General features: G+C 39.6%; 1 protein-coding gene across 1 annotated transcript in view; it reads right to left on the bottom strand.

Annotated features, from left to right (window-relative positions):
* The window catches only part of LOC125011836 (multiple epidermal growth factor-like domains protein 9), a 29,348-nt gene that overhangs the window by 2,352 nt on the left and 10,584 nt on the right, over window positions 1-16,412 (bottom strand). The window contains exons 3-5 of the mRNA XM_047591249.1: window positions 11,216-11,355; window positions 7,370-7,519; window positions 1,039-1,305 (exon numbers count right to left, since the gene is read on the bottom strand). Coding sequence (XP_047447205.1) covers window positions 1,039-1,305; window positions 7,370-7,519; window positions 11,216-11,355 — 557 coding nt within the window. The remainder of the gene's footprint in view (window positions 1-1,038; window positions 1,306-7,369; window positions 7,520-11,215; window positions 11,356-16,412) is intronic.

Consider the following 16,412-nt stretch of genomic DNA (forward strand, 5'->3'; position numbering starts at 1 on the left):
CTTTTTAATGCAATAACAATATGGTATCCTGTAGTGCTGCATGTCATGTTGACATTGCAGTTATCGTGCCAGAAATTCATTAAAGGTACCTTCTTTTATTTGTAGTTTTGTATTCTGAATAAGATAACCCCGTGTGTCTGCCAGTGTCATTTGCCATTATTTGTAGGCATTGTTCAAAAGAATTCATTCACTACATTTTATTTAACTGACTCTAAACACTTTACACGATAGTGAGCATTTGATTTAGATTTCCGACACTTTCTCATTGACCACTGTCTAAACTACTTTACATTTTTGGACTGTAATTTCACACTTAGGATTCAGTCTCTGAACTAAAATAGTGTACACCAAATGCTACAGTCTGTTTACTTAAGCTTGTTTTGGGACCTCTGTACTTTGCACAGCGGTTCATGGGGGCAATTAAAAGAAACATTATTTCCACCTGTGAGTTTCCTGCCCTGTCTTATATTACTTTTATTTGACAATGAATGGAGTGGAAACATACTGCTTGTGTAATTAGTATTAAGTATTAACAACAGTGAATGAGTTGAATGTCCAACCTTGTCAACAGCTCCCTCCACTGTGACAGCTGAACAAACACCATCATCTGAGCTTTTGTGAGTCAGTTTAAAGCTCAGACAAAAGATGGGAAGCGGAGCTTGCGTAAATCTACTGTTTCCAACTTCTATCTTCTTCTATTGCTATGATCTATGGTATACATGGATCAGAGCATCACGTCTGTGTTTTGACTTGCTAAATGTGGTGCAAAACTAACAGTGAACCACCAGAAGGTTTAAAATAATTACCCAAGTAAAAGTCAATACATGACCATTCTGCCTACATATAAAAGATATGTAGAAAATGCCTAGAAGCATACAAAAAGAATTGTATCATCTCATAAGAGGTCAGATATATGAATGTACAATATCTATGTATGTATGTATGTATCTATACTCTATCCATGATGACCATGTGTGATTTCTTTCTTCACAAAGGCAATGATAACGCATGTCACAGTATATTGTAACTTGGTCTTACATGGACGGGTGCAGTTATGAGCTCTAGCATCCCCTACGAAGCCGGGAGCACAGAGCTGGCACTGGGGTCCAGCTGTGTTGTTGATGCAGCTGAGACAGTGGCCAGTGTCGGGGTGACAGAGCTTGGCAGGATCCTGAGGGTCTGCATTTCCACTGCAGTCACATGGGACACAAGCTCCAGAGGCTTTGTAGAACCCAGCACTGCACTCGTCACAGTGTGGGCCGCTGTACCGGTGAAGGCACTTGTCACACACTGCAGAGCCATTATCTACACAGAGAAAAACAAATGTGCATGTCAGCTGATGATCTTTGCCAATGACATAGCTACAAGACGAAACAACTTTTAAGTAAAATTTATTTGCCAGGATATCACCAGGACCTGGAGCCTTGTTTTGCAGGAATATGAACAGCTTGAACTGAAGGTTTAACCCAGTATTTCTGAAACCCCTCTAGAGCCAAGCTTGGAAGGAATATCACAGACTCTGATTCACTGATTTACTCTTACGTATAGCACCTATACAACACTAAATCTGCTAAATATTAATGCTCTTCTCTTCAGCTGAACAATTCCAAGTGTAACACCTGGCATTGTGCCACTAGATGGCTCAACTCAACAGTATATGGCCATGGGAGAGAGACATGTTCTATTAAAGTCTTCATATTTGCCCTCAGTATAAATGCTGTTGAATCCCAGACATGGGTCATGTGACATCCTGGGCCTTAACATTAATACCCTGTGTAGGCCACCTAAACTGGAGGAAAACCCGTCTGGTGTGGTTGTTTCTATCTGCTTAACACCTTCAAATATTCACAGTTGAATCTAGTGGCATTATTATCTGTTTGAGTTGAGTTTTAAGTTCACCTCTACATGAGGACCATCATTGTTCAGTGGCAACAAGTGTATGTCTTTTTTAAGTGTCAGCTTTCTTGAGCAGCCTCTGGCCCCTAGTAATATGATACAATGACACCTTCTGGCATGTCGAACCGGAACTGCAGCATTAGTACACTATCCTCAACAATACTGTGTTCCCAAAGGGAAAGTCCTTATTTATTTTTTCTTATTTACAACAATTAAGTGTCTGATATTTTCTAGAAATCTTTGCAGAGTCTGGTTATGTTATATCTTCTTAACATCTTTAAACGTATAATCACAGCTGTACATTAAATAATTGTGAGGAACAGTAAGAAAGTTTAGCAGCAACCATTTGTTTGCTAATTTTCAAGCAAAAATGCTCATTAGATCAAGGTGAACTAAACATATTACATATAAATTAGACTGTACGTTGGAAAATGTTCAGGAGAAAACTTAATGAAAAATGTATTCCCACATCTTATGAATGAAACAATTTTTTTGAGTATTTGTATTCAGGAGCCCGCAAATCTGTAAGAGTTGTTTTGATACAGAATTCTATTTAATTCTGAGGACAGGCACTGATTAAGTAAGTAGGTTCTGTTATTTAGATCATTTAATTTTCTGTACATGTTTTATAAATTATACACGTATGCAAAGTTTAAATAAAAACATGCATTCAAGATGTTTCCATGACCTCCTGCACACTCTTTTGGATTTAAATGTATCCACAGGTCAAATAAGGTCTCTATTTCCTCCAGCATGTTTGTCATGTGGTCTCCTTCCCTGACAGTTTCTCCTGTAAACTGTTTTCCAATCATCAACAAAACTTTTAATGACCTTTACTTTCGCCTTACCTAGATTAAAAAAACAAGGTGCAGGAACATACAATAGTGAACTGAACCCTGGCTATGAGAAGTGAAATAGTGACCCAAAGGTGAACCACTGGATAGTCTGCTTTCAAACACCACTCATCACAGCAGAGTGTCAGTATTTAATGATTCAGACACAGATAAGTGCCTTCCAATGGCCTAGATGTTGGCCTATTGCTAGTGTAGTCATGTTGTGTTCCTGCACTGAGCAGGATGCTCCTGATAAGCTTAATTTAATTTAACCTCTGCTGGGGGTTCAAAGGCAGTTGGCCTGCACGGTTATATAACCAAGAGGAAACTAGAGCTGCTCTATACTGTGCTGTGCTGAACAAGGCCAAAGGACCTGACCTGCCTGTTTACCATTATCTTCCGCTTTGCAGAGGTCTGGTAATAGTAGACCAGGGATGATGTGTCTTACAAAACAATTAGAGGTAGAGGAAGATAAGGTGAAGATGAAAAGAAAAGTATTAAAACAAATGAATACATGATGGAACTGAAACTGAAAGAGTCCAGCCATACTATACTACTGAGTAAAGATACAATCATACATGGATGATTTAGTATGTGTGACCCACATTCTAAACTGGTGCAATGCTCCATTTCACCTCTCTATGTGTCAGTATGGAGAGACATTAGTGTACTGCTACAGGCCTCATCAGCACATTTAGGAAGCATCGACCCCCCCAGTGTGCAGCCATGATATTGCATTGTGGCATCTTCTAATTTGCCACTGTTGCTGGGGCAACCTCTACCTAGAGTGTACTTCTTTCCAGCTCCAATATTGAGGCTAATACATCCGCAACAGCTACACACACAGTTAACATGAGAGCAGCTCTCCCAGTGCACCGTCTGGAGCATATTTCTGATTCCTTCCTGCTCTTCTTAAGGTGATGCTGTCTAAACAGAGAACGTGATGCTTCCCATCCCATCCCCCCCCACAGTGTCTGTTCCTGCCTGACTGGCGCTGAAATGGCCCAGCTGTGCTCATGCTGTCCTAGCTCAGCTCAGCCTGGTTCATGTCCCTTACCCTCCTACGCAGTGCAACCTCTGCTGCGGCCCCTGGCAGGGGAAAACATAACCTGACAGCCGAACTGCATCTATACATGGCTGTTGCCATGTAGGCCACTTCCAGTGGGCGGGGAGCAGGATGTGGAAAAGATGTGAATGACTGGTCCAAAAAGGGGAAGGGCATAGTCAGAGAACATTAATAAGAGCGTAGCGTGAACACAGCGATGCAATGCTGAATAAAAACCTCTAATAGGCCGTTTGCAGAAAGGGTTCAAGTGTAGACGTCAAGTGCTGACGTGAATAAGCTGTGGTCATAGCCACTGGGCCCAAGTGATGTTAGAGCTAGATGAAGTGACACCAGTTAAGGCTGATAACACACAATCCACGAAAGATGGCTCCTGGCCATCATATAATTATGGTTTTGGAGATGGAGTAATCGCCTATTAACTGGTCCTCCTATAAACACGTGATCCAGTTGGCTACATATTCTTTTCCAGGTTTGGTGTCCTTTCCACGAGCAGAAATCTTTTGCAGTTAACTTTTATGATCCAATCTTTTCATCCGGAATAACCCGCAGGGCTCTACAGCAACCCCCATCATCAATTTGCGTTGATATCAACACAATATAAATATGAATTAGTTTAATTGAAATGAATATTAATTATCTAAAAGGTACTATGATTTGGAGCCAGACCCAAGGCATTTCAGCCATTCATTTATTACATTAAAAAGACTATTTTAATCATCTTTCCATTACCCAATGTATCCATTCTTTGAACCAATTATTTTCAACTTTTCCATTGCTTTTAGGATTATTATTTAGCATATGGATCCAGAGTTTCCCAGTGACAATTTATTTGATATTTAGCTGACTAATTTTACTTTTACGTAGCAATAACTATGGCTGTAGCTTTGCAAAATGTAATTTTCTTCAGTTAACTGTTACAGAATGGGTTTAACTTTGGGTAGATTTGACCATTTAGAGATTTGTTAAATATTTCTCAAATAATCATAAAATGAATTTTAAAAAGTCGATTAAATTATAATGCAGATGAGCTATTAAAAAAGTAATTAGAAATTTTAACCAGACTTCTTTTAATTAGAGGACAAACTTAACTGGGTTACTGCAGATGATTAGGAAGGGAATTCTTCAGGCATTGAAGTGTAGTCGGTATCTAGGGACGGTGTGTTCTAACCAAAACCACTAGGTTAATGAAAAGATGTTGTTGATCCTGATTTCAGCACTAGCTCAGCTGTTTAATTAGATGCAGAGGGGCATTGCTCAAACAGCTGGCGGAAGCTTGACAACATTTTCTCACCGGGGTCTTGAGATTACATTGGATAATACTCTGTGTTCTACTCTGAGTTATGACATGCAAACCGCAGGTAGTAACATGACTTCAAAAAATCCCCCCAAGTCCACGTAGAAGAGGGTTTACAGTTTTACTCATGGAGGAAGTGTTCTTTTGACTCAAATTAAAATCCTGCGTGCCTTTTTCTGACCTGGTGCTTCCCTTCAGGCTTTTTAAGCTGCTGCCATACTATTAAATTTCAGGAATAACTGAGCTGGATTAGGAACATGACTATAGTTCAACCCAGATCTCAACTCAACAGAGACCTTTGGGTGTGTTGTGTTAAGTAGGACAGTAGCAGCCTGGAGGTGAAAGAAGTGGGGTCATATAGAGAGGTCAATATTAATCCTAGACTGTCTGGAAACAGAGATGCTAAGCACTTTACAGATGGAGATTATTTAATACATTGTTTTAAAATTTAGGAAATGTTATAGATTGAATAGGGTGCAAATAGATTATAATCACATAGCCCATAATTGGCAGTATAGTAAGCTTCATGTAGGCAGAAAATATGTCAAGAAACAGAAGTTAAAACATATAATACAAGACTTTTATGGTCATATGCACAGTAGGCAACCCAACATGCAGTCATCTATAGTCAGTTTAGTCAGATTAGGGAATGCCATGTAGAATTGATCCCCAAATCAATGCTGATGGTGAGACAAGTATTAAAGTTCATTGCTCTCCCAATAAAACATGGAACTAATGGCTGAACTTGGCAGCTCTTTTTTAAAAAAAAATCTTTTTAGAAACATTTGGAGAGATAAATTTCACCACAATGGTAAGCCTCTGGATATGTGTTGCTACTACTCATGTTGGAGTGGTACAGTCAGTTTTGTGCCTGTGGGTGTACGGACATCAAAGCTGTGTAGTCACTTTTAAGAGACTGATTTAGAAACTGTTGGACTATGGGTTAATATTTGATATACTACGTATTCACTTTCTAGCGCAAAGTACAGAACACTGACCGCACACTCAATTTGTCTTTTCAAAATAAAATAAATTAAGAAGCATGCTAACTGACACCATGATTGGAAATGAGTCAACAGCTAGTCTGACTTTATATGAAATGAAAATTTGTGCGTGTTATATCTGACATTTAAAAAACATCATCAAAAATATTTAATAAGCTGGAGAAGTGTTTTGATATTCAAAATTTGGTTTTAAACATTCCACTGTCAAATACGATTGACATAATGGATTCCCTTCGCAAGCTTTTAAAGTAAAAGCTTGCGAATTCTTTACTGGCATTTGTTTAGACATACAATTCTCATTTTTGAGAGATTCGAACCTTCAACTTCAGCTTAGTACTTAATGATCTGAAGACGAATAATGCCAGAGCAAAAAGACAAAACGAGAAGGCCAACTGTCAAATATCAGAACAATAAAATTAAAGGTAATGAACAAAACAAGCCAACAACAAAGAAATACTGGCAACGACGTCACCTCATGCTGATGGAGGCACGTATGTTATGTAAACGGGGAAAAAAAAACTCTGCTTGCTTTCGTCACTTCTGTTTCTCCTCTCACACCGATTCTCTAAGATGAACAGACAATCAGAGTGATCTCTCGCGCTGATTTGTTCCGTTGAAGATTTCCCCTGGCGACAGGTGTCTGGCTAATGTCATCTAAGTTAAGCTAAGTTTGTCATGGCTCTAAGATGTGAAGGGTTTAAAGTAATGTTTGAAGTATCTAAAGTATGGGTTTAAAAGAACAGGATTAAAACTAGAATGTTCTAACCCAGTGTCTTCACAACTGCAGTGATCTCACTGTATGCTTACAAATATGCGCTGGCAAGGTTTTAAGACTACTTCTACAGGCATTCATTACAGAAAGAGAAATTTACTTTTTAGACAGCATTCTGAGTTAACAGACAATCACGTTAACAGCATAAACGATCTGAAATAAAAAAGAAAGAAAGAAAGACCGGTACATAAAACTGAAAAAAGGTGTCGTACATTGTGTGCCATAGTTCAATCTCAATCTCATGTGATTACCTAGCAGTCGTTAAAATTACTCCTTCGAAGAAAGGTCAACTTGATTCCTGAGAGTTATGTGTACGGTTCATAGCTATTATTCAGCCATTTCATGTGTTTTCTAGTTTGATATTTTTAAATGTTTTGGAGGACATCAACACATTTTGCTGTCAGAGTCTCCAAGATTCATGGTGTCTACAAAGCCAGTGATGTTCAACCACTGTGACAACGCACTGAATGAGTAACTGAGCTAAATGTGTCAGCAGGGACTGACCGTTGCGACATGTGCCGGTGGAGGTGGAGTTGGAGCAGGGGCAAGGTGCACAGGCTTCGGTCAGGGCAGCTCCGTTGCTGTGGTAGAAACCAGGCTTACACTCCTCACAGTTTGATCCTTGGGTGTTGCCCTCACAGTTCAGACACACTCCTGGAGGGCAGAACAAAGATCACATGATTAGCTTTCTTCTTGGATCTACTTACATCAGAAAGTGAGATTAGTATGTGTCATCACTGTAACTGCACACAAAGGCAGAGCCTATTTTACATACAAAAGACAACATGCGAATTTATTATGCAACCAGACATTCATATGAATCCAGCTGTGTGACTTAAGAGTTTCCCAAAAGCACACAAGGAAGTCCTTGTACTTTATGATGAACCACATAGCATTTAGGATAGGGGGAATCTATCACGTTTTAACAATATATAACAGTAATAATTTATTACGAACAATTCATTTTAATTGACTGATTTTACAGCTTTTAATTTGGTCCCAACTTTATAAAAGTATCATTTATACTAATCTAGTAATTGTACAATAAAATAATTGGTATTTGTGGTATTAAATATCAATCACTGAGAAGGGAGCTAATTTAAAACGACTGTCTCATTGAAGCGTGTCTAATTGCTGGTTAAAATCTTGATGGGTTCACTCTGAGCTGTTGCTTCCTATGTCATGGCTGTTTGATAAAGGAACATGGTGCAGACTGAAAATCCACAAAAAGATTGATCAGCACACTGTAACTGATGCAGCACAATACACTGCAATAACATTTCCTGACACACAGCCTTCTATCGAAAACTATATTAAATGCATATTAAAGTTGTTTTTTTAAACCTGCATATACACACGTTGCATTTGTATCGTGCAATGTCATGTAGGCTACGTTTTTATCAATGTGCTGCAGAAGGTCAAGGACAGAAGTGGAGAAACTAAAACACTTTTTGTGGACCTTCTGAGTCTAAAGTCAAAAACAAAATTGTTAAAAAAAAACAACTTTAAAAGATATGTCACAGAAAAGTATAAGTATTTTGTATTACATACTTCTTTAAAATAAAGCATGCAATATTGCTTGTGTAACAGGAGAATGGTGTGACTGTCCTGAAAGTGCCAGTACTTAATACTTCCGTGTGTTTATGATAAAGAGAACCAAACTGTGTAAAGCCATTTAAAGTATGTTTTTACAGCTTAGCATGGTACGTGCCAAAGTATGTTAGGCTGCAAGAACTCTCTGTGCTGTTGTGTTCTTCACCTAAACCTCATCAGGTTCTGCATACGTTGCCACGTTCTATTGCTTATCAGTAGCGCTGCAGAACTGCATCAAGTTATTTGTTTCCCAAAAAGGCACTGATTTAGCAGTAAGAGGAAATATGAACCAATCGCATATCTGTACACAAGCAGATAAGAAATAATGCCACAAAGAGACAGGATTACATATTATTCAAAACATTCAGGCTATGTGGGATACTTTTTTTTTATAGCAGTTTTGTCTACAAATTGTCCTTTCAGGCTCCACACAGCACTCATCAACAAGATTAACCTCCATTTAAGTTGACAGGTGAAAATACTAATTTTTGTTGGTGTGTTCAAGGACATTCATGCCATACCTATTTCTGCCTTCATAGATCACACAGTTAGCATGATTAAATGTTTTTATGTATTTATACATTACATTTGCTTTTTATTTCATCACATAGACAAAAACGAATACTAACCCCTTAAAAGACTTGTTGTTCATGTAAATATTTCATGTAAAGATGTTATCACTATTGTGGCTCAATGATCAGAAATACAGGTTATGTAGACATGACTCAACCTGTTCAAATGCCCCTGCTATATATTTCCGTGATGTTGGTTTCAACCACGTGGTGGTGAAATTTACCAGTCACTGTGACACGCCCTGTACGTTACAGGCTAAACTGTTGGATGAAGAGGGAACATGTGGAACGAGTAATTCATCACACTAAACAGTGGACAGGGGAAGACAAATAACAGGTATTACACAGAATCTGTTGAAAAGGGATGGGTTTTTAAGTGAAATTACACCAAATAAAATCTAATATTTATCATGCTTGATGAAACATGTCATTTAAATATCCGTATTTGTCATTCAGCAGTTATTCTTGAAAAAGGTGAGAACATACTTTAACTTTTTCAGTTAAGAACAATAGGTCAGAATGGAGACAATGTCCTGTTCGAAATAGCAAGTCCCTGTTGAGTTTATTCGAACCAGGCAGTGTTTGGGATACTGTAAAATTTGCATTTGCACAATGTGCTCTTGTGTAAGCAGACTTAGAGCCAGTCTCTAAAGGGAGCCGTCAAACCTGAGTTATGTTAATCCACAGCACTTTGAACACAGAGACCAGGCAAAGGCTACAGCACTCCATCTGCCCCTGCATTATAAGGGAAAGACATATGGCTTCTAAAACTGCCCTCCCCCTTCCTCATGGTCCCCCTCTACCTTTACTCTCTCCTAAGCTTAGCTGGTCACTAGCGGGTGGTTTTCTACATCTCAAAGCCTGACTGCATGTGACCAAGGACACAGAGATAAAGTACACCTTTAAGCCCACACAAATTAAATCTGGATTTGTGGATTCTACATGTTTTACACTTTACACTTGGCTTGAATGTAATGCAGCAGCTTACACAGTCCTTCTCAGCGATATGATTTTCTGCTGCGGCTGCACAGTAAATATTTACTTTAGAGAAACTGTTAGTGTACTGCCAAGTCTCTATTTAAACACAGCAGATTAACCTCTGTGCATAGTACCAAAGTGTTAGCCTGAAAGAGTTTGGTTTTCTTTGACCACTACATGAGCATTTCTTTGGCGAAAATGGGATGGCTATGCTTTAGCTTTCTAATGCAATGTCCAATTGCAAAGGAGTTGCTTGCTGAAAGGAGCAGATACAGCTGCTCCTTTCATTACAGGCACCAGTAGGTCAGTGTCGCCATTGTACGGGTTTTAGTAGAGAAACTACAGTCTATTGAGAAATCCCAATGAGCCTCTTTTTTTTCAGTGGTTAAGATTTAGTTATAGAAATAAATTCAAAGTCTCTAATAAAATAAGAATACATTTGATTCATTTGTTAAAAGTAGGTTTTATAAGTAATGGGCTGCAGTGTTTGGCTTAAAGACACTTGTAGATGTGCAACTGTAACTTGTAAACTGTGCATGGAACCTCGGACTCCAATAGTCAGGCTACTATCATAAACTATCACCATGCAAACTGTCTGGGACTTGACCTAAGAGTTTAATTTTAAACAAGTCATGGCATGGGAGAAGTATTCAGACATACATACTTGTGGTTAGTTTAAATATTTCAACTTACTTGTGTAGGGGGAGATAAAAGGCAGGGTTAAAGAGGCCAGAGAGAAAGACACCACTCTCTACAGCTGCATGTATTCAGTCTGTATATATCATTCATGAACTGTTCATTTTTGTAACTCTCATGTAGTTTCCGTTTTATGTTGCGACCCTCGAGGGCCCCAGGCCGTTCAATTTAATAAACTGACACCAGTATTGAATGAGTGTGTATTTACAACCTGAAAAGGAGCAAGTACTCGTGTATACTGTTCTCCAAAAAAGATTAAATGAGATCTAGAACTGAGGTCAAAATACTTTTTATATTCTTAAACCTAGCCCCAGACAAAATCAAAGTGACGACTATAATAAATTCAAAACAACTACACACATACAAACAAACCAGTCACAAATGGCACCAGCAATCCTGAAACCAAAAGGTATTACACAAAAGAGAAAGTTCAACTGGGATGATCACTACAAAACAGTTATTACAAGACCAAGTCCAACTGCAGCATTTCATTTGTCCTTGGCAAACTCACCAGACTGGGGATGGCAGTAGTTTGTGCGGTTGTTACACTGGCAGGGCCGACATCCTGTGCTGCTGAAGTGGAAAAAACCTGGGTGGCATTCATCACACTTGGGTCCGTATACTCCCGTCTTGCACACGCATATCCCTGAGCTGGAGGGGACAGAGTAGAAGACAAAAATCAATAAAACAAAATAGAGTCTGAGAAAGCATTGCAATGGAACAGAACTCCGAGCTGGGGATGTCTGTGGAGCTCTGTGTGTGCTTTTTGGATTGCAGTCAAGGCAGCTGATGTCCAGACTGTTGCAGACTCCTGCAGATTTTTGCATTCATCCATCTGCTTTGAATGAGTGTGCTCTAGGTATAAAGGGAAACACTCAAAGACTCCTCTGTCCAGAATCCTCGTATCAGTTTCTCCACTAACATGTTTGGTATGTTGTGCTGGGCAAGTAATGGAATGAACCGTTCTCTCCTCAATTCACTATTTTATCTGAAAAATAGACAATTGTAATAGTTAATGTAAATGGGCCCCCAATTCCTTTGCTATAACTCAGCTCTACAATTGCTGTACAGAAATAATCCTTTAGAGGGCATTATTAATCAGTGTACACTCACATGTAATCTAGTCTAATATGTACCCTTAAAGAAACCAAATGGATCCATATCAAATGGCATAAAATTATTATCAGCTAACATGTCTATATATTTTCTCTAACCCCAAAGTATTGACTTCATCATCAGGCTCAGTATAAGTCAGACTATAAACAGAACTAAACACAAGAAATCAGAGCTCTGAGCAGGCAAGCTTTATTGACTTCATGCGTTTTATATAACCTTAAATGATTGTTCTCAGCTGAGAAATCTTCAGTGGGTAATGCCTCCAAGAATGTTTCACCAAAGTTAAATCTAATTACATTTGAGCACTTCAGCAATAACCCATCCATAAACTAGTTATATCATTTGTCTTTTTCTGGATCTGAGAGCTTTCACCATCACGTGGGTCTGGCTGTTTATATAAAGTAGGTGTATCCTCATATGTACAGTAATAAGCCACAACATTAAAACCACTGACAGGAGAAGTAACGGACATCTTTTAACTAACAAGAAGCTAACTAACAAAAAAATATGAAGAACAGCGTAAGGTGTATGACACCACAAAACAATAAGAATGAAACACCAAACAGGATGGAGGTGCAACATCTGACATCATGGTGTGATAACAATAACTTGATTCTCAACATCAAGAAGACCGAGGAAATGATCGTGGACTTCCACAAAAAGCCAACAATACCACACTCCACTCTCCATTTGAGGTGAGGTGGTGGAGAGAGTGTCTAACTTTAAACACTTGGGAGTAACCACACCAGAGGACCTGTCCTGGAGCACTAACATCTCCTCAGCTGTGGGGAAAGGGCCTGTATTATCTAAGAATGTTGAGGAGTGCCCAAATCCCAAAGCAGCTGATGGTGAACTTTTGCAACTGCGCCATCAGCAGTGTTGATGGATTTTTAGTCTGGTTTTCCGGCTGCACTAAAGCTGAACAGGAAGCACTCCAGCAAGTGGTGAACACAGCGGGGAATATTATTGGGACTACTCTGCCAGAGATCAGTGCCATCTACACCAAGGCACCCAGGCACTTTGTTAGATTTGCCGCCATTTGCTATGCAGTGTATTAATGCTCAAACAAAATTTTGTTGTTTTATTCTCACAATGACAATTAAACGATATATCTATACACATAAATAATCTCTCTCCAAGCCCACCAACACTTAAGATCATTTCCTCTGAAGAGTACAACGCTAAGCCTGATCAGCTCTCAAACCCAGACAATAGACTCAAAACATAATCTCAAGACAATGACTTCAAAACAACTGAAGTAAATCAAGAGTGACATGGAGCACTTTCCATGAGCGTGTGTAGGTCTTCATACAAACAGGGCTTTGTTAAGACAACTGCACTTAATGCAAATGAAGAGGCCCATAGCGATGCTTAGCAGGGCGTAGGCAAAGCTGAGGACGAGGATTGGAGACCAACAGTTCTCATTCCTCCGGCTCAAAACACACATAACAACTACAATAGCCACGTGCACCATCATGACCCTAATACAGTGTAGTCAGAGAGATTACGTCCAACTGCCACAGAGAAAGTGAGCAAAAACTCCGTCTTCATCAAGTACTTATTTTTCAATTGTCCTCACAGCCACTGCAGTAAAGGACATCTGTAATCCTACAACTGCCACCTTTTCCCAATGTAATGCTATTTTCTCCTAATCATCTTTTGCCTGCTTTAATTCACAAACAAAATCTAATCTCGTACATTTCTGTGTAGCTAAGAAGATATTTGCTAATGACCCAACAGATTTTGTTTTGTGTTTAAGCAAAAGGGGATTTTCACACAATAAACAAGGAAAAACTAAAGCACTGACTGTGCATTTGATTGCCATAAAAGATTTTAAGTTTCCATATTTAACCAGGTCTCGTTACTGACATGATAAAATACACAACATCTGGAAGTGGTTATTGCCCTAATTATCCTTGCTGTGTGACTGAAATAAATTTCTTCATGATAGACGGTTTGTGGCTGATTTACAGTTCTGCATAATTAAAACCATTCAACTGGGGCCTTTCAGCTTTTAAAACGTCTCTATCAGCCTGAAACTCGCTCCGCAGATGAAATCTGAATAAGCCAGTGGCATGTTTTTCGGACTATAGACCATGCAATCTAAGTACTGTGGGAGCAAGAAGGGCGCGAGAACACCGACATCATTTTGTTAGTAGTGGCACTGATTTACTTCCTTTATGTCTGGGTGTGCTCTAAACCCTGCAAGGCACGTCACTGGGTTGTGCCAGATGGGTGGGGCTTCTGCATCATTTCTATTCAGCATACAAACGGCACATGTCTCGTGTGCTCATCGACGACTTGTGTGACAAGAAAACAAAGAACCACGTGTACCAGGCAACACAGAGGAAAATATGCTTCTGTACTGTACTGAGACTCACGCTGCGTAAGGACAAGCAGGATGGTCGGACACAGCATGTTTGACATTGTTAGCATACGGTCTTGGCTGATATCGACTCGTTTTTATTACATACGGATAAAACACATCTCCAGGAAGCCCTTTCAGCCACACTACCTGCCATGCATGCGTTTCCTTTTCTTTTTTTTCTGTCATGGCATGTGAATACATCCCGTAGCTGCAGCTTTGAAGCTATCACATTTCACCCCTCAAAGTTGCAATCATTTTTTCCCCTCATGCCTATTATTCTGTGTGTAATCCCATTACAGTGGACAAAATGTGCCGATTAATAAGGAAAATAATATCTCTCACACCGTGTTCCAGCAAAACTACCAATGTCAATCAAAGTGAAAACATTATGCTGGTCTTTAGGATAAACTGTGATTTGCCAGTGATTTTTTTGACAATTAATACCTTCATAGAGAAAAAACTATTTGTGTCCCTGGTTTATTAAGCCACCATTAGCTGACAAAGATGGAAGAAGGCTTGTTCACTGCCTTTGATTTCTGTGTCATCTTGTACCAATCACAAGCTTTAACCATGCTGATCACACCTGTGTATTCCTCCAATTAGAGGTATGAAAGAGGAGGGAAGAAAAGGAGAAAAAAGTCTTACGAAACATGGGCAGAAAGATCCCAAATCAATTCGAACTAAAATGCGCAACCACCAGAACAGAATATGCCTTGTAGTTAGCTATCATGTAACAATTATTACATGTGGCAGGCGTCAGAAGATAAGCCATTGTGATGTAAATCAATTGGGCAATGCAATCAATGAACAAAAACCCAACCCAACATGGTGGAGCTGTCCTTTAACGAACGACCATTCTCTGGTTTGACTGGCTGGCAGTCAGTGAGTCACTGAGCTGTAGCAGTGCAGCAAAATCTGTCATCAGCTTCTAGTGAGCCTTCATGTGACGCTGTAATCAGCTGAAAATTCAAATTCTCACTTTATTAGGGGGTTTGTCATCAAATTAGCAGCCACCAAGCTCATGAGGCACACTAATGGAAAAAGCAGAGGATGAACTAGGGGGCTCTGAGATGGACATAAATGAATAGCTTGTGAAGACCTTCTCTCTCAGTGCTTGGTAATCCTGGTGATAATTGATGCCCTCTTGGCAAGGAGGAGGGGTTTGTTATTGTTTTGGTGTGATTTCCATTTACTGATGGCTGGCCCAGTCGCTCCGCGTCAGATCTGCACGTTAAGTAGGTCAGTATTACATGGGCGACCAAGCTTAACCCCATTCTGTGCCTGCAGGCAGCACTGGCTATCACTTCTTACATGTGTCGGATCAGGGGAGACAGAAGCAAACATCCTTCCTGCAACAGAGAAGTGATTGCCAGTTTAATCATCAGGAGGCGAACGGCTGGCACAAATAAACAGGGAACTACATTAGGCAGGTTTAGCAGCATTGTTGGGTGTGCAGCCAAGTCCTGAAAGGGTGTGTTTAGCGGAAGAGCAGCAGGACTTGTGATCTTTCCTTTCCTTTTCACTGTCCTGGCTCATGTCAACGCCGGCTGCCCTCAACACAAGCATGGACACGTCCAACTCTTTATTGGAGAAGACGGCATTCCAAGTCGTGTAAAGTACTCTTTAAGGTTTGAGCTTGTTTAGTAGGATTACATAATGGATTCATGAACAGGGGTGTGGCCAAACATTAAATACAAGGCATTTAACAAGGTTAAGCAACCGGGCCAAGATGCTTAACATTTAATTGGGCACAGCTCACAAAGCACTCCACTGAAACCTTGGGCAATTGGGTTATTGTCAATATTAACGTGGCCAAACCTTTGGGACACATACTTGTATAACATCTTAGGCAGTCAGACGTTGATTTTATCTATATATTACAGCTTGAGCTTACAGCATGTGAGAATAACAATACAACAAAATATTACAACCTTTAAATGAGTGATTAATTAGATAAACATACAGAAACTAATTGCCCATGTAAAATTATGTTAACAACAGCGAAAGTGAAACCGTCAATTTGGCAACATTAACATCATAACACTTGACGCATAAGTAAAGACTTGCTTTTGCGTTTTAATTCCCATATCTTTGGAGGATGCTGAGATATTTTATCAAACGCCTGCAGCCATGTAAGGCAGAATGGAGTGAAGTTTAGGGTGGTCATCAGTCAGGACTCAGCCTCCACCCTGACATCCTGCTTCTGTCTTTACACAGCAGCATG

Source organism: Mugil cephalus, chromosome 8 (genome assembly GCF_022458985.1).
Source record: "Mugil cephalus isolate CIBA_MC_2020 chromosome 8, CIBA_Mcephalus_1.1, whole genome shotgun sequence".
In the NCBI taxonomy this organism is placed as follows: Eukaryota; Metazoa; Chordata; class Actinopteri; order Mugiliformes; family Mugilidae; genus Mugil; species Mugil cephalus.